The sequence below is a fragment of the Balaenoptera acutorostrata genome, chromosome 3 (assembly GCF_949987535.1).
Source record: "Balaenoptera acutorostrata chromosome 3, mBalAcu1.1, whole genome shotgun sequence".
NCBI classification, from domain to species: domain Eukaryota; kingdom Metazoa; phylum Chordata; class Mammalia; order Artiodactyla; family Balaenopteridae; genus Balaenoptera; species Balaenoptera acutorostrata.
The window spans coordinates 35,636,979-35,656,381 of record NC_080066.1 but is presented as its reverse complement, the minus strand read 5'-3'; the positions used below and the strand labels follow the sequence as shown (position 1 = coordinate 35,656,381).

Here is a 19,403-nt window from a genome sequence, read left to right as displayed (position 1 = left end):
TCCGCAAGTACAGTCGTGGTACAGTATTTGCTGAAGTGCTCAAATTGGACTTTGGCCTGGGTGGGTCTGTCCCTTCAGTAAGCATCCGTTGGGTTCTTACTTTAAGGGACTCGAGAAGTCTTGTCAGCTCCCAGCAGTAGAAACTTTTATCTTTTAACGCCCGGATCTTCAGCCATTTGTAATACATGTTTAATTATTAGTCACAGGAAATAAGTGACCATGGTGCTCAATAGTTTGGATAAGATGATTCAACTCCAGAAAAACACTGCTAACATCAGGAATATCTGTGTTTTGGCTCATGTTGACCATGGTAAGAATCCTTTCTAAATGGCTTATTTTCAGTAATTAAGGGGGTGTGTTTCCGCATGTGTCAGTGGAGTGATGCTGTGGGCAGTTGAGAGTGATGCTTGCTAAGTTGCAAGTCTTATTTCCTTTAAAAGTTTGCTGTGGGAGGAACACAGCTGACTAGTGATTGTTATTCTTCTATGTAGTATATTTTGTTGTCTTTTAAACGAGAAGTTGAGTTTTTAAGTATTTGTCAAGTATTTTGAAATGGCTTTGTAATATAACACATCTGTAGTCTTGACATAATGTCCTCAGAACCTGTGTTATGTGATTCTGTTTAACTCGTCAGATGTTTATTGAATATCTGCTAAGTTCGAGGTATTTTGCTAGCTATGTCAGAAGGTAGAGATTTATGCACAGGGCACCAGCCCAGCTATATAGAGAGGCGATTTGGGGGTTGAGGCAGCACAACATGAGACAGGCAAAACGTAGACTCTTAAGGGTTGAGAGAGCTGGAGGGTCGGGAAGCTAGTAATGGGTTAAGAAAAGGGCTTTATAACAGTGTTAGAGATGACCCTTGAAGGGTGATTCAAGGTGGCAGATGGGGACACACATTTCAAGTGGGAATAATGTCAGCAAGGGGAGAATGAAATGTATGTGACCAAAGCATGGGACATGAGAGGGGGGCAAGGATGCATGGTGCTTAGCTTCTCACAGACATTGCTTTCATACCACAGCGTTGCCTCCTGCTAAGCCCGCGTGCTTGGTTTCAGACAGCTTCTTAGTTCACGTAGCCACAGCCAAGTGATAGGATTGGGAGTGTGAAATAAAACCTATATACCATCCTGAAGGTGAGGGAGTAAGAGAGAAAAGTGAAGAGGTAGGCTGGGCTGTATCTTAAAGAGCCCTTCATGCCAGCTAGGCACTAGGATATGGGTTAAGTGCTCCAGCTCTGGAGTTAGACAACCTGAGTTCAAAACTCCATTTCAAGTTACTTTGCCTTTTTGAGCTTCAGTATACAGCCTCTGTGTACTGGAATAAAAACCAAACCTACCTTATAGCACTGTGAGGATTAAATGATGATAATGAGAAGCCCTTGGCAGGTACGTGCTTTATCATGAAGATGATCATTGGCATTTATTATTAGGTAATAGGGAGCCATTGGGAGAACAGAATAAAGCAGGGATGTTGTAATCAAATAGTACATTAGTAAGAATGGTCTGGTGGAAGTGTTTAGGATGGATTGAAGGGCAGGAAAGAGGTTAGGTGGCTATTGCCATTGATATAATAGTTGAAGTGAAGTAGTTACGGGAACTAAAAGGAGAGGTGATGGATCCCTTTGTAGGTGAAGGCAACTGAGAATGAGTTTTGTATACAAATCTGGTGATACCCTACCCCATGAGTTTCTATAATTATGCTGCTCACGGTTTGAGGACATGAAGTTTGACAAAAGTATATTTTTTTTGCTTTGTGAATTAAATCATGCAGCAAGTCAGTGGCATGTGTGTGTACAGCAAATTACTTTAAAATTTACTATTTAATAGTATGTTAAGATAATACTATCCTAGAAAACCTGTGATTCATTTATTCATTCAACAGATAATTCATTGAATGTTTCTTATATGCCAAGCCTTGTTCTGGTCCTAGGGATACAGTTATGAAGAAAGCAAAGTCCTTGCTTTCTTGACACTTGCATTTGGGGGGATATATGCTCGCCGTACTTAGAATGTTCTACTCCGTTGGAAGCAGGAAAGTGACGCTCTAGGGTTATATGCTAATACATAATGTTTACATGGCAAGCACGTAATACAGTATTAGAGGTCCAAATGGGTACTTGAGTATCGTAAGAATTTCTTTTATTATTAGAGTAGATTCCTGGGTTTACGTTTGGATACTGGGTAGCATTGGTCACTGCGGTGTAGCTGATGCCCTCCATTGGCTTGCAAACAGTAGGAGATATGGGTAAATTTCCTGAATTTCTTTGCCAGATGGGTATTTTCTTCAGACAGTTTAACTGGCAAAAGCCAGCTGAGGCCATACATGGGGAAATACGGCAAAAGATAATGTTCCATTGTTTTGTGGCGATGTTTTACCCCGTATATCATTCAGAGGAAAACGTGATTGCTGTGCTATCCTTTTGTCATGCTGAGCTATCAAGAGTTTAAGTTTATAGGCCTGGACACAGTTATGGATATCTGATGACTGATGTAATAATTACAATAAACTTGATCAAATTCTTTGTCGGACAGATTTGAGTAACTGTAAAAGTTGTTTGTCAGATGTTTTATATTTTGATTGGCACAGTGGTTTGTCTTATCACTTAAGAGTCTGTGCATTTTGCTCTGTGTAAATTATGCCTCAATTAAAAAATTTTTTTCTGTCCTTAAAAAAAAATGTTGCTTGACGGATTTTAAAGTGACATTGATCCACAGGGTGGGCAATACAGATTACAGCACTGTGGAGTGCTGGAATCTGTGTCCTTCCCGATGATGTTTTGTTCAAAGTTCTAATTAAAATGCGCGTTGCATCTCGCTTCACTTAGTATAGGTAAATAGGAGATATTTGCTAAACCACTTCTATGGTTAGATGTTAAATTTGTTGCTACAATCTACCTGCCTCACCCTTTAAAAAAAGAAATCGATTTAAATTAATACTGTTACTTTAACAGGAAAAACTACTCTGGCTGACTGTCTTATATCTAGCAATGGCATCATCTCCAGCCGCCTGGCAGGCAAGGTATGTTATATTTGATATATACTTGCATTTCAGTAAATATTAGCAAATCTACAATGTGATGAGTCCTTTGTTGTGTTCTTAAAGATCGAAAAAGTATAAAGCATAGTTCATGCATCTAAGAAGCTGCCAATCCATTTAGCAAGATAAAATAGATGGTTGCGAAAAAGTTATTTCTATATTGCTTTATGTTACTTTATATTAATATTTTATAAGTGCAAGAATGAGTTTTTGCAACCAATCAGATGATAACCTGGCATGATTGTGGAAAATTTCACAGGTGGAAGAGATGCTTCACAGTGGGAAATAATGTGGATAAAATGCATAAAGGCTAATTTGTGGATTGTGCTTGATTTGATGGAACGTTTGCCTATACTGAGAGAGAAAAAGGTGCAGGTAGAAAAAATGTATCAGATTACAAAGACCTTGAAGGCTAACCTGAGTACCAAAGGAAGGCTTCTGAAGCCTGAGGGTCATGATGAAGATCATGTTTTAGGAAACGAAATGATAGAGACCTTTCTTTCTAGCTGTGAACTGAAAGAAATTGGAATAATTTATTTGCAGTAGAAAGGTAGAGATGTTGCTCCCTTCAGTGAATTTAGGATATAGTCAGCAGGATTTATCAGGTGACTGGTAATATAGAGAAGAGGAGATAGAGAAGCAAAATTGAACTAAAAAAGTAGACCTAAGATACTGAAGGAGGACTTGGGCATTTGAGGCACGTTGGGTGGGGAACTGGCCCAAGATACTGTCTATAGAAGGCTAAAAAAACTGGGTTGAATGAAATAATAAAGTGCTTTTATTTTTCCCACTTAAGAAGTGAGAAAAAGTACAATAACTCTAAAGTGAGTAGATGAAAGGAAATAATAAACCATAAATTAATGAAGTAGAAAAGATCAATGAAGCCACAATTTGTTCCTCAAAAAGATTAATACAGCTAACAAATATGATACAGTGATGGTGGACACATCATAATACATTTAAAGAGTGAATCCTAATGTAAGCTATGGACTTTAATTAATAATAGTGTATTGATATTGGTTCATTAATTGTAACATGTACCACACTACACACTAATATAAGATGTAAGTAATAGGGGGAACTGTGTGTGTAGGAGGGGAGGGGATGCTTGGGAACCTCTTTACTTTCCAGTCAACTTTTCTATAAACTTAAAATTGCTCTAAAAAGATAAAGCCTATTAATTAAAAAAAAATTACTGGCAATGTAGACAGTTTATGATTGTCTTGCATTACAACTGATAAAAAGTTAGAAGTTGATCAGGAGAAAGGAAAGGAGGAAGAAATAAGTGGTACTAGGAAAGAAAAATGCTGCAGAGACTAAGAAGGTAATAATGGGACATAAAGAACAACTTCATGGCAATAAGCCTAAAAATTTAAGTGTTTAAAACAAAAATCCAAATCAGTCCATTTTAATATTACATGTTAATTCATTGGGAAATAAGGATGCATATGTTGCATTTTTACAGTTAAGGTACATGGACAGCAGAGAGGATGAACAGGTCCGAGGGATCACTATGAAATCCAGTGCCATTTCACTACATTATGCAAAAGGTAAATCGATCTGTGTTTTAAAGAACAATGGTTTTGTATCTTTTGTGTCCTTCTTTCTCTTCCTGAATTAGTTTCAGGCCTCAGGTTTTTTGCTTTACATTCCACAAATTTCATTCTGGCCTTTCCAGATGATCTGTTGTTAGATCAGAGTCAGGCTGTCCAGATTTGAGTACAGATGGGGACCTCTGACTGGCTTGAGGGCAGAAGAACTGGCAGCTCACACTTGCCCCCATCCACCCAGGTGATTGTATAGATTTCTTCAGAGGGAAGGTCTGGAGTCTTAGGACCTTGCTGGTTCAGCCTTATTGTCCCATTTCCTCGCTAGGTCCTCGTTCTGTCCTATGGCCTGCCTATTAGATCTAGAGTCTTATTTACTTGACTGTGTGCGCATTGCCATGATCAGTATGGTTTTTATCCCCAGATCAGGATGCCATTTTGACAGTAACACTTCTAGGAATTTATCTGACTGGAACAGTCATACAGGCACATGAGATATATGTTCATTGACATTCACCCAAAAGTTTGTATTAGGGAAAAGAATGCCAACAACCTTAATGTCTGTCTTTGGAAAATAGTTAAGTAAACTGATACATCCATGCTGTGAAATGCTATGCAGCTGTTCAAACAACTGTTTGACCTATATGTAATTATATAGAAAAGGTAAAGTAGGAGACAAAAAGCAAGTTGCAGAGTAAATACTTCTAAGATATGAATGTGTTTTAGTAATAAGAATATATTATGTATACAGATAAAGGTGTCTGGAAGGACACATACCAGAACCTTAACTGTAGTTATTAGGGGCTGGATTATGTGAAACTTACACTTTTCAAAATATTCATTTTGTACTGTTTGGAAATTTTACACAAAATGTGAATTTGTATAACTAGAAGAAAATAATAAAGCTATATTTCATTTTCCTAATGGAATGACCTGTGATTTATCCTTCATATCTCTGGCACTGACACCAAGGGTTATAGTATGTGGGACATGACTCTTCTCTTTGAGGTCAGTCTTACAGTGTTTTTGAACTAAACCAGTTTTGAAGCTTTTAGGTACATGAATTCCCAGTGTTTAGTATTTAAACTGATGCCTTATTTTTTAAAAACTACCTCTCACCTTTTAAACGTCCTCATTCTGTGATCCAGTGAATGGGTCAGTGGTCAGTTTATTTCTTTTCTCTCCTTATTTTTATAGAGTTCAAGACATTTGTAGCCTTCCTTTTTCCACACTCATATTATTAGTCTGTTTTCATTTGAAGATTACTTTAGTGTGAATTTTAGTTGCTCTCTGGACTTTGTCTCCAGTTCCTTCACCCCTTTTTAAACCATTTTATGAAGGTTTACTTTATGTATCATGACCTTCAGTCATTCCAGTTCCCTTTTGTCTTTGTGGTACAGTGTTGCAGGAAAATGGCTATAGGTCCCAGGGAATTGAATGGTCTAATCTTTATTTTGTTGAACTGTATGACCTTGGGTAACTTGCTCTCAGACTGTCCTAGATATACTTTCTTGATTGCACAGAGCAGAGGCTTAAGCTAGCTTGGGTTGGGGTGGGATGGCTTGTTGACAGAATATGTGTGAAATGATACTGGAGACAGTATTCATGAAAATGCAAAAGCAGGAGCATTATTGGAGTGACATCTCAAAGAAATTGAAGGCAGATGTTGATTCTGGATCCAGGATGGCTCTAGAGACCATCAGTAAAAGTTAACGGATCTTCCCTCTGGAACTCCACTGTCATCCTTGGGTTGAGTTCTCTGTTTTTATCTGTTTTTACCCTGTAAGTCTTTTCTCTGTTTTATAGCTTTTGCCTACCCTTAGTGCCTCCATCTTCATGAACTCCCCTTTCCCTGACCCCTCCTCTCAACTCCTGTTTTTTTCCCTTAGTTCTGTTGCTTACTGCTGCTTTCTCCTACGTTTACGAGCATACATCTCAAGAGCAGGATGTTGCTCAGCTTGTCTTTTGATGCCAGGCTCTGGCAGAAGTTGCACCTATGGACTGCCGGTCTGGGGTTGGATGGTCATCTCCTAGTCTGATCAGTGGTGATTGGAGTGGAGCCATAAAGTATTCCACATGTTTCTTTGTGACCGTGATGGCCTAGAAGGGGCTGTGGGTTAGGCAGTCAGCACGCTTGACAGTTAGAGCCTTGCTTTCCACATCTGCAAAATGGGGATGGAAGTTGGGGATGTTGACTGAGACATGTTCTCAAAACATCCGAGAGATGAGATACATTCTCCTCCCTGTCTCAGCATTGACTCTCTGGAATGGGGCATTTCCTGCTGTGAAGGTGGGACAACCTGAAGGGGATCTCCCTTCTGGAGGAGGGAAACCTGATGGTTGAAGAAACTCTGCAGGTGATTTTTGTGTTTACCACTTCTTCCCCTCCTTCCCATGCCCCTTCCAAATGCCCTGTTAGTTGAGGATCTCTGTACTAAATGTTAATGAAGTGCTTTCTGGTTTTGACTCTTAATTTAACCAGCTTTCAAAAATTTTTTCAAATCCTCACTTGGATTGAAAGATAAGGTATTTTTCTAGTTTAAGGTAAACAAATAAGCTTACCAAAACTATGCATATTACAGATAGAGTGTTGAAAACCATCAAGGTGATATTCTTTTTTTTTTTTTTTTTTTTTTTTTTTTTAATGAGGATCTTGAATCAGATGCGTATGTTTTGATTGATTGATTGATTGATTGATTTTTGGCTGTGTTGGGTCATCGTTTCTGTGCGAGGGCTTTCTCCAGTTGTGGCAAGCGGGGGCCACTCTTCATCGCGATGCGCGGGCCTCTCTCGTTGCGGAGCACAGGCTCCAGACGCGCAGGCTCAGCAGTTGTGGCTCACGGGCCCAGCCGCTCTGCGGCATGTGGGATCCTCCCAGGCCAGGGCTCGAACCCGTGTCCCCTGCATTAGCAGGCAGATTCTCAACCACTGCGCCACCAGGGAAGCCCCAAGGTGATATTCTTATCTTAGCATTTTCCAGGGCCCCAGTTCTTCCTTGAGAAAATGGAGCCTCTCTCATCTTTACATTTGTGACTAAAATTTGGTACAAATGTTGGGACCATATTGTTAAATCTTGTTATTTTCCTATTTCTTAGCCACCCCTCTTTGTGCCCTTCCCACAAGGATACTATGCATTTATCTGGTCATTTCAAGAGTTAGGAAATAATCCCAATCCTAATATACATTCTATAAAAAATCCTAAGAGGATGTAATACCTTGAATCCTTTAGCCTAGGATGCAACTATAGATGAGAGAAGTGTATTCAGATGGATTAAGTACTTAGAAATTCCTGGACTGTTGTTATCCGAAGGCCTGTTGTTGTCTTTTCCACCCTGTAGCTGTTCTCTATACCTGTGAGCAAATACTGCTATTGCAGAACTTCTGAAATGAAGTTTTCATTTTAATTCGTCTTTTTAAAAATTTTAAATAAATTTACGTTTATATGTATTATAGGAAATTCAGTATGTTGTAGATTATACATTAAAACACAAGACTGAAATAAAAATTACTTCTAGTTTCCCACCAGTTCTTTTATCCTTTCAGTTTTTACATTTAATCCTACCATAATTGTACACGTGAATGTGTATACATGCAAGCTGTGAGGTAGATATCTAACTTAAATTTCCCCCCAAAGAGTTGACTACTTATTCCAACACCAGTCTAATTGGATTATTAAGTACTATATTATTAGTTCTTGACGCAGTGCTGTTGTCAACAGCTCTGCATGAATGAGGCAGTCTGGGTGGGACTGTTATGAGTTAGAGAGCAGACTCTACCCACCCATGAAACACCCCCCAGTACCTGGCTGGGGGCTAGTGCTCGCCAGCTGCAGCTGACTGATGCCCTGTATTTTTCTGTTTTTTTTTTTTTTTCCAAGAAAAGTTGGCATCAAGATTTTTGGTAAAATCCTCCAATTTCTAAAATACTGGCAACTTATTAAAAATTTGTAAAGCACCATGTAGAACAAACTGCAGTGGGCTTTAACTTACAGGCTTTCAGTCTGTACTTCAGGCATATGTGCTAGCTAGCTAACAGCCTGGTTCAGTGGGATACTCAGTATTTACCCAGGTGGCAGCCACACTGTAGCTCGGATGTACTCCAAATGTGGAGACCAAGGATATGGCAGGGCTTTCTGCAAAGAGATCCATGTGCAGGTTCACCTCTTTGTAAACACCTCCATAGGGGTTTGTAGTTGTGGGCAAGTGGAGAGTTTACACCCATGTTGGTTTCAACTCTGTGGCTCTCTGGTCTTAATCTCTTAAAACTAGGCCGTGGGGAAACTGATTCATGCCATCCAGATTCACACAAGGCCAGCATGTATCAGTCGCTTCCCTTCCCTTCCAGATATGTGAACATTAACCCGAGGTTCTGATTTCTGTCCTCTTCCTTTGGGGCCAGGACTGGGAGGGAAGGGTTCCATTGTCCCTTGTTTGACTAAAGATCAGATTTTTTCCTCTTAAGATAATGAATGCTTTACTTTGTGAAGCATTCAGTTGATGCCAGATCTAAGAAAACGGGTGCACGATAGTTGGATTCTATGTCAGATGCCTCATATGCGTGATTTTGTTTAATCCTCACAGCAATCCTGTGAGATGGATGTTATCCTCATTTTACATGTGTGCAAAATGGAGTTCACAGGGGCTAAGAAACTCCCCTGAAGACAGAGTAGTTAGCATGTGGTAGTAGTCCTGGGAGCCAAGTAATTACATTTGCAGACTCCTCGTTTGCACCAGGAGTCTCTTGGAAATCAGTCAGTCCTGGCCACGGCTGATTCTCCCTGAAGCGTAAATGTCTCCTGTCCACCAGGGATTGCTGCGACTACTTACAGACATCTTCTTGTGGCCAGCATTACCCGCATCCCTGTTGTCTTTGGTCACTGCCCAAGATGGAAGTCCTGTGATCTGGCCTCTCAGTAATCTCTTCCCCATGTTTCTCTGTGATTCTAATGCCTGCTCTGCCCTCAACCTCTCACTGTTCCCTTCCTTCCCAAAACTTTCTCTGAAAACATCCCAAGGTAAACAAATAACCCCTGCATCCGCAACATCTTTTGTTGCTGTTCCCTCCTCCTCCTGCTGGCTGTTTTCTGAGGACACTGCTTTTCTTATCCTTCTTTCAAGTGAGTGCTACTCATTCTTTCATGCTCCATCTACCTCTGGGTTAGGACATGGGATTGCCGTTCCCCTTGTTCACTAGTTCTGGTTCAAAGCTTAATTCTTCCACCCTTGCTTTAAAACTCCATCTCCTTTGAGACTCTTACTGTCCATCCAATTATTCTCGACCTTTCTTACCACTGTCAGCTTCCGGTTACAGTCCCCGGTCCCCGTTCATTAATGACTTTGGCACCTGGCTCATCGTTTTCCTTTTTGCCCAAATCCACCAAGGTAGCTTTTACCGTTTCTGAAAATGACCTCTCCAACGGCATGGCTTCAACAACAGTGACGTGTAGATCTCCACTTCACCCTCCCTCTGGCATGGCTACTTGCTGGATTTTAGCATCATCCAGAACTGTGCATCTTTGACATTTCAAATTCAAATACTCCCTTCTCCACAACCTTTACTCTTCCCAGCTCTCTCGCCTGTGTAGCGAGGTCGCCATTCTTTGATTTCAGAAAGCCCTTCAGTCTCTTGAGCCGCATCACTGTCCTTCGTTTACTTCCTGCCTCATACAACCCAGATTTGTCTTTTTGCTGACAGTCTTGCCAAGGTCCTCAGTTTGCTTTCTTCACCTTCTGTCCTCCCAGTAAAACTCTAACCCTTGGTAGAGCTAACTCTCTACACTTTTTTCCTCCTTATACTTGGGCTGGGTTCTCGGCTGCTCCTCGGGCTGCTGGCCGACTTCCAGTATGTTGTCTGTCAGGCCTTGCTCATTCTCTCCAACAGCTCTCTTAAACCTTCTAGTCTCTTCCAGTCCACCTCTCAGTCCCTCTCCCACAATCTCAGCAGACATTTTTACGTTCTGTTTCACAGAACACGGGAGAATTTTCTCAACTGTTTGCCACTGCCCCTCAAAATGTAACATTATTAGTATCTTTGCTTGCCTCCTGTCACTGTGAAAGACTTGTGCTCTGGACTTATCTCCTTTGTCCTGGTGCCTAACTGTCAGCTCTTGAGCATGCTAAAGTCTCTCATCTTAAGTGTGTGTGTGTGTGTGTGTGTGTGTGTGTGTGCGCGCGTGTATCTCTCTGTCTCTCTGAGTGTTAGTCAAAGGGGCGCTGCTGTTACCGTTGCAGTTGCTCTGACAATAGGCCCCATCCCATGCCTTATGGTAATGGCACATATTAGCCATGTGAAATTGAGCGAAAGATAGTTGGTCCTTGATCTTTGACTTTCTCTCCAGGGTGATGTGAACATAGAGAAGTTCCGAGTAGGTTGCAGAGGTTTAGAACCCTTATATGGGTTCCAGGAAGTGAACATCAATCTTTTTTCACTCCAGGGTTGGTTTCTTTTTCTGGTTCTTAGCCAAATGAACAAACAAGTGTTGTTTCCTCAGCTGCAAAGTGTAGAGGCATCTGTGACCTTCATAGGAAGTGACTAAGGTGGTAGATAGACCCGGGTGTGTTTCTGTCTTGCAACTGCTTTTGTGACCTGGGGTAAATCTCTTCCCTTTTGGGGGCTTTAGCATGTTTATGAAATGAAGGGTTGGGCTGCAAAAATGCTGAATGATTTCAAGAATCTCATAACTTTTGTTTTATGTGATGGGAGCGGATAGAACCCTGAACCTTGCTAGCACTGCTCATTTTTCTCTGGTTTATTTGGTTGGGACCCTGGTGCTTATCCTGAAGGGTAGCTGTGAGACTGGTGCTGTGAGACCTGACAGTAAAAGACTCGATTAAGGAGGCACACGGGGCCATTGTTCCAGGGCACTGGTTCTTTGACTTTGTTTAGAGATGTCCACAGTCCTCTCTGGTTGGAGTCTTCCCTGGTGGGTGCATCAGAGCCAGAATTCCTTACAAAGCAATTTGCATGAAAAGAGGAAGCAGGGGAAGGAGTGGTATTGAAGAAGGCAGTCTTGCTGATTGATGGCAGTCTTTCCCACTGAGCCCATTGCATTTTGGAATCCTTAACCTAGTGTTCAGAAATTCACTACTAGTGGAATCTTGGCATGTGAGATTAAATATATGCCATCTTGAGGATCGGGGTTAAAGGTATGACTTTGGAGGTAGATGGGTTTGAACTTTCACTCTACCATTTTGAATTCTTTGATCTTAGGCAATTTACCTTAGAGTTGGATTCTAGCTGGATGTTCTTCAGAAAGATATTTTACTTTTCCGTGCCCTAGTTTCCTGCTCTGTAAATTTGGCCTAATGGTAGTAACTACTGCAAGGGTTGTTGTAAGTAAACGTTAGATAATGTCTATAAAATGTTTAGAACAGTGCCAGATAGTGCCCAGATAGGCACTCCACAAATGTGAGCTCTGGCTTTGGTTACTGCAGTGTTGTTGTTTTATCATTATGAGTATCACACAGGGCACTAATCAGGTCATCAAGCTGTTAACATCACACTGGGGAAATTCCTTTAAATGGCCCCATAAGTTATAACATTCAGCCCTGTTGTAGTTTTGGAGCACACAAAAGTTGAAAAACACTGAGTTAAGAGGAGGAGCAAAAGTAAGGTATAGGTATATTCAGGTGTTTGATCATTTAAGTAATTATTATGCCATTGAAAGAGAATTGTACCAAATTTAGCAGTGAATGGGGAATGAGTGTAGAATTCTGATGAACTACCGGTTTTCTGGCTGGTTTACTTAATTATGTTTTATTGATAATATGAGGTCTCTGTAACCTAGGGTGGCCAGTAGTTCTGGTTTGCCTGGGACTGACTTAGGGCTTAGTGGGACGTGGGACTGACGTTGGCGTTTGATGGGATGTGAGACTTTCAGTGCTAAAACAGGACACATAGGCATGAGTCATGCTCTGAGCTTACAACTTTGGTGTGAGGATTAAAGAATACAGTATATCAAATGTGAGAGCACATAGCACACTGCTTGGCACATAGCAGCTGCTCTTTAAATTTGTGACTTAGAATTGAGTGTAAGTCTTGCTGTGCATATTCACACACTGCTCTTTGAGAAGTTGTAGGGAAGTAGTTGGCCACCTGCTTTGTGTCTTTTCCATTAGTTTCCTGTAGTCCCAGTTTCCTAATCTGCACAGTGAGTAGAGGAATGTTTATGTTGTATGGATATTTTAAGGGCTCAATCATGTGTGATTAGCACAAGCGTTTAGCACAGTGCCTGGCTCACAGTAGCTCTTGATAAGTGGTTATTGGATTATTAGAATAATAAAATCCTGTAACCTTTTATACCGACGCTATTTGGAATTGATAGTTCCATCGTTGGGAATTCCTAAATTGGAATGGTAGCTGTTGATGGAGCTTTTGTCTTCTTTAGCTTTATTCAGTCATTTCTTAGAAGCTGTCTTACTCTGGGTTGCCTGAGGAAGAGTACTGTGTACCTGCACGACTGAAAATGTGTGTCTTCCAATTTCATTTCAGGTGAGGAGCAGTACCTGATTAATCTGATAGACTCTCCAGGACATGTGGATTTCTCCTCAGAAGTATCGACGGCTGTTCGCATTTGTGACGGGTGCATCATTGTAGTGGACGCTGTGGAAGGGGTCTGTCCGCAGGTAGTGGATCGTAACATGGAAATATTTAACTGGTTAAAGAAGGTGTGGGGAGAGGGGAGGAACTGACTGTCGATGACTCTGTGCCACTTGAGGCATTTCACTGACCATCAGAAAGCTGGTTTTACATTTCATATTCGGTAGTGTTCTGGTCTGTGATGGAGTCAAATCCCCCAAGTTTTGAAGGGATAGTAGAGAGAATGACTTTAAGGTGCCTTGACGTGTCTGTCATGTCCTCTTGGAGAGGGACTCAGCAAAAATGGGAGAGGTGTTTAGGAGGATCTGGAGGTTTCACTCCAGTGGAAAAGTTTCTGAACTGTGAGAGGTAATTGATAGCAAGATACTGAGATGGGAGAGTCTCTTCTGTTGGTTTCTCAGTCTACCCCCCTCCCACCTACACACGCTGTCTCTCTGCCTTCCTCCTGCCCTCTCTTACTCTTCCAGATCCTTAACCTAGACTTTCTTCTCTTTCCCACCAAAGTTCAAAAAGTTCACCCCAAAGGCCAGAGTGAACATATAACTCCGGTCGACGTGAAACTCAGAGTGGCTTTCTAAACTTAGTTTTAAAAATAATTTTTGTTTGAAACCTTATGTTTTATCTTTAAAAATGTTGTCACCTTTGTGTCCTACTTCTTAAATGCCCTTATTTGTTTTAATGTTTTTTAAAAAAAATAAGAAAAGGTTTAAATTGCAGACATACCTCTGAGATATTGCAGTTTTGGTTCTGAGCCACTGCAGTAAAATGAATATCGCAGTAAAGCGAGTCACATGAATTTTTTTTGGTTTTCCAGGGCATATAAAAGTTATGTTTGCAGTATACTGAAGTCTGTTAAGTATGCAATAGCATAATGTCTAAAAAACAAATGTACGTACCTTAATTAAAAGGATACTCTATTGCTGAAAAATGCTAACCATATCTGAGCCTTCATTGAGTTGTCATAGTAACGTCAAAGTTCACTGATCACAGATCACCACAACAAATAGATGCATAGTGAAAAATGTAAAATATTGTGAGAATTAGCAAAATGTGACATAGTGACATGAAGTGAGCAAATGCTGTTGGAAAAATGGTGCTAATAAACTTGCTTGACGCAGGGTTGACACAAACCTTCAGTTTGTAAAAAATGCAACATCTGTGAAGCGCAATAAATCAAAAGCCCAATGAAATGACGTTTTCTTGTAGAAATGGAGAAAATTTGATAATTCCAAGAAGATATGCTGTAATTATTCTGTAACTTCCTGTCTGATTGCCTGTAAGGGCGCAGGTCCCCCAACTGGAGAAGCACAGCCTTAGTCTTTGTAGTGTCTTAGGTGTCCTGACAAGACAAGTAAAATGAACAGACCTGACTTTAGAATAGCAGAATAGTGGTTAATGCTGAGAGGTTGTTTATGATCAGGAAGGTGTACACAGGGGACTTCTGGGGGAATGTTCTGTTTCTCGACCTGTGTGTTGGCAACATGAGTGTTTGTTTTCTGATTATTTACTGAATAAAATTCAGTAAACTCTTGTGTGTGTATGTGTGTGTGTGTGTGTGTGTGCAAAGTTCCACAAAACTCTTCACTGTCTTTTACATAATTTTATTTATCCTTCTTAAATAAATTGTCAGTTCCATAAAGGCAAGGACAGTTTCTTGTCTGTAGTTCTTTGCTTCTGTGTTATATACTTTGTGAATGTCTGGTGAACACCTGTGTCTGACTGGCATGGTCTGAGTTGTGATCAAGGAGTATGGAAATGAGCTGCTTATTAATCAGGATTTTCAAATGTGCTTTACTTATTTCAGATCACGAGCTTTACATTTTCCTTTCTTTTTTAATCAGACACAGGCAGTTCTGCGACAAGCCTGGCTTGAAAGCATCCGTCCAGTTTTAGTGATTAATAAGATAGATCGCTTGATAGTGGAACTGAAATTCACCCCACAGGAGGCCTATTGTCACCTCAAGAATATTTTAGAACAGGTATTTTATGCTTTACTTCGGTATTTGAAAAATTGTGGCTCAAAGAAGAGTTGTAAGGAAGTTGCTGAGTTGAGTATGAGGCATTGCTACAGAAAATTCACTTACTTAGATTCACATGTGTCACAGTCATCATACCACAAGAGAGGCAATAGAACAAGTGTCATCTTAGGAGCCCCCTCCATCACCTGGCAGCATCCTTGAATATAAAGCTTGGACAATAGGTTTCAGTGTTCTCTTGTTTAAAATCCTGTAGTTTGGTTTCACAATGAAGCAATATTAGGAGACTCTTTGGCTTTTTTTATTACCTGTCTTTAGATGAAATTTTACCAAAGCATTCATTCGTTTATTCAGCAAACATTAACATACCTATATGTTGAATGAATGAGTTCTTGGATGTTCACTCTGTGCTAAGGATTATGACTGTAAAGACAGATAAGAGTCCCTATTTTCAAAGCTCTCACAGTGTGGTAGGGGAGACAAACACTTAAAAGAGATATTTGGAGAACAATGACATAAACCCTGGATGTGATTTGAGAGCATAAATGAGGGCTGCTTCACCCAGACTGGGTCAGGAGGAAAGGGAGAGTGAGGAAAAGTCAACCAAAAGAGGCCTTGGATGGAAGAGAGGTAGCGTTTTCCAGGTGGAGACTTATGGTAAAGTCCTTCAAGAGAGAAGGAATGAGATATACAAAGTTATAAAGGAAAAAAAGCATAGTACAATGTTTCATTCAAAGAACTGCAAATTATTTGTTATAGTTGAAGAATTAGATCTTGTTAAGTAGTGAAAAGAGGCGGGAGTAGAAAGGAGTATAGGGTTTAGATTATGGTGAACCTTGTATGCCATGCATGGAGGTTTGAAATGTCTTCTTCAAGACGGTGGAGTACCATTGATGAGACCAACTTGAGAATATTTATTTGCTGAAGAAAGGAAATGATAAAGGTAGAGCAGTGAAAAAGAATGGATCAGTGGATCTAGTTCCCTGAAGAGATAGTCAGGGATGGGTACAGATGAAATACTCCTGCCTTGCAGCGGAAGGAGAAGGACCAGCAGTATTTGTAGATATAGATGGACCTATAGGTTGAATTATGGGGAGCTTGCAGGATTTCTGAGTAATAGGTTCCATTTTCTCTCGGAGGTAGGAAATCAGATTACCTACTTGAGAGTGAAAACAGTTGGGGGTTAGAGGTCAGGAAGAGGGCCTGAAGAGAGGGGCAAACAGTTCAAACATCTGCTGTGAGAAATGGTGAGGGAGTTGACTAAGGTTATAAATGAAGATTGTGGGGGTTGGAAACCATGAGTTCTAGTGACACCTGGCCCTGGTCCTGGAAAACAAGTTGAGGATACGACAGATTAGTGTCTGCTTTCAACTCATGAGCACAAAAATGACCATTCAAAAGCCTTCCAGTTTAGTTTTGCTGGGTGTGGAAAGAATGGGTTGATAGCATATAAGTTAATGATTGCTATAAACGTCATCGCCATCCATGTGTGCTTAATATGAGCTCAAACTGTGACTTACGATTCTAGGCTTAGCAAGGGTTAGACAGTGTGTCTCCTGCCATGGGCGTGCTAAGCATCTGAATGACATTCTGCCATTTTACCATCTCTCCTAGATTAATGCACTCACAGGAACTCTTTTTACTTCTAAAGTGCTAGAAGAAAGAGCAGAGAGAGAGACTGAATCCCAAGTGAATCCAAATTCTGAGCAAGGGGAGCAAGTGTATGACTGGAGCACTGGCTTGGAGGACACGGATGATTCTCACCTTTACTTCTCTCCAGACCAGGGAAATGTGGTATTTACAAGCGCAATAGATGGGTGGGGCTTTGGGTAAGTGTTTCAATGTAATTAAATCTCTTTGTGGATTTTATATCCAATTGATTTTTTATTAAACTTCTTATTTTGAGATATTGTAGATTCACATACAGTTGTAAGAAAGAATACAGAGAGTTCTCTTGTTCCTTTACCTAGTGTCCCTGCAAAGGTAACATCTTGCAGAACTGCAGTATAATATCACAGCCAGGATATTAACATTGATTAAATCCATCACCATGAAGAGCCTTCATGTTCTGCTAATATAGCCACACCCACTTCCTCCCACTTCCAACTCCTCCTTAATGACTAACTCTTCTCCATTTCTATAATTTGTCATTTCAAGAATGTTATAGAAATGTAATTGAATAATATGTAACCTTTTCTGGATTGGATTTTCAGAATAATTCTCTAGAGACTTATCTAAGTTGTTGCGTGCATCACTGGTTGGTTCCTTTTTATTGCTTAGTACTATGCCATGTATGGTTGTACCACAGTTTGTTTGAGTATTTACCCATTGAAGGACATCTGGGTTTTTTCTAGTTTTGGGCTACTATGAGTAAAGCTGCTGTAAGCATTCATCTGTAGGTTTTCATGTGAACATAAGTTTTCATTTCCTTGGGATGAATGCCTAGAAATGCATTTGCTGAGTCATAGTGTAGTTGTGTGTTTAGTTTTTAAAGAAACTGTCAAACTGATGTACCATTTTTTATTCCCACAAGCAATGTATGGTGATCCAGTTTCTCCACATCTTCACCCTCATTTGGTATTGTCACTATTTTTTTTTCTTTTTTCTTTTTTTAGCCATTCTGATAGGTGTATACTGATACGTTATTATGGTTTTAATTTGCATTTTCCTAACAGCTTGTGATATTGAACATCTTTTCATGAGCTGATTTGTCATCTGCGTATCCTCTTGAGTGAAATGTCTTTTCATGTCCTTTGCCCATTTTGTTTTTGTTCATGTATAATTGACATATTATATTGGTTTCAAGTGTACAACATAATGATCAATATTTGTATATTGTGAAATGATCACTACAGTAAATCTAGTTAGTTTCTATCTCACTATATATATTTACAAAATTTGTGTGTGTGTGTGATGAGGATTTTTAAGATTGACTCTTAAGAAATGTCAGTTATACAATACAGTGTTATTAACTATAGCATGCTATACATTACATCCCATGACTGATTTATTTTATAACTGGAAACTTGTACCTTTTGATCCCGTTCACCCACTTTGCCAACCCTCTACTCCCTGCCTTTCGCAACCACCAATCTATTCTCTGTATCTGTAAGCTGCTTGTTTATTTGGTTTTGTTTTTTAAAGATCGTACATGTAAGTGAGATCATGCAGTATTTGTCCTTGTCTTTCTCTGTCTGACATATCTCATTTAGCCTAATGCCCTCAAAGTCCATCCATGTTGTTGGAAATGGGAAGTTTGCATTCTTTTTTATGGTTGAATAGTATTCCGTTTTGTGTATATATACTGCATCATCTTTATCCGTTCATGTATCAGTGGACACTTAGGCTGTTTCCATACCTTGGCTGTTGTAAATAATGCTGCAATGAAGGTGTTGTGCATATATCTTTTCAAGTGTTTTGGGGTTTTTTTGCATAAGTACCCAGAAGTGGACTTGCATCAAATGGTAGTTGTATTTTTAATTTTTTGAGGAACCTCCATAATATTTTCCATAGTGGTTGTACCAATTTGCCTTCCTACCAACAGTGCACAAAGGGTTTCCTTTTGTCCACATCCTCACCAATACTTATTTCTTACCTTTTTTGATAATAGCCATTCTAACAGGTGTAAGGTGATAGCTCATTGTCGTTTGACTTGCATTTTCCTGATAGTGATGATCAACATTTAGTGATGTTGAGCATCTTTTCATATACCTGTTGGCTATCTGTAGGTCTTCTTTGGAAGAATGTCTGTTTGTATCCTCTGTCCTTTTTTTCAATTGAATTGTTTGGGTGTTTTGCTATTGAGTTGTATGAGTATTTGGTATATTTTGGATATTAACCCCTTATCAGATACATAATTTGCAAATACTTTCTGTTATTCAATAGGTTGCCTTTTCATTTTCTTGACTACCTGCTTCGTTGTATAGTCCTTTGCCCATTTTCTAATTTTATTTTTTATTTATTTATTTTTTACTTTTGAGCTTTGAGAATTTTTTTATATATTCTGGATATTAGTCCTTTGTCTCATATGTGTTTGATAAATATTTTCTTCCAGTCTAGAGTTTCGCTTTTCACCTTAATAAGTGTCTTTCACAGAGCAAAGTTTTTAATTTGAGTGGAAGTCCAGTTTATCGATTTTTCCTTTTATGAATTACACTTTTGGCGTTAAGAAGTCTGCCTAGCCCTAGATCCTGAATGTTTTCTCTCATGTTTTTTCTGGAAGTTTTATAGTTTTCCTTTTTAC

The 19,403-nt window shown here is 39.8% G+C and overlaps 1 protein-coding gene across 1 annotated transcript in view; it reads left to right on the top strand.

Moving 5' to 3' along the window:
• Positions 1 to 19,403, top strand: part of EFL1 (elongation factor like GTPase 1) — a 135,225-nt gene that overhangs the window by 721 nt on the left and 115,101 nt on the right. The window contains exons 2-7 of the mRNA XM_057543843.1: positions 201 to 310; positions 2,954 to 3,021; positions 4,505 to 4,589; positions 13,077 to 13,210; positions 15,026 to 15,163; positions 16,775 to 16,989. Coding sequence (XP_057399826.1) covers positions 220 to 310; positions 2,954 to 3,021; positions 4,505 to 4,589; positions 13,077 to 13,210; positions 15,026 to 15,163; positions 16,775 to 16,989 — 731 coding nt within the window. The 5' untranslated portion in view covers positions 201 to 219. The remainder of the gene's footprint in view (positions 1 to 200; positions 311 to 2,953; positions 3,022 to 4,504; positions 4,590 to 13,076; positions 13,211 to 15,025; positions 15,164 to 16,774; positions 16,990 to 19,403) is intronic.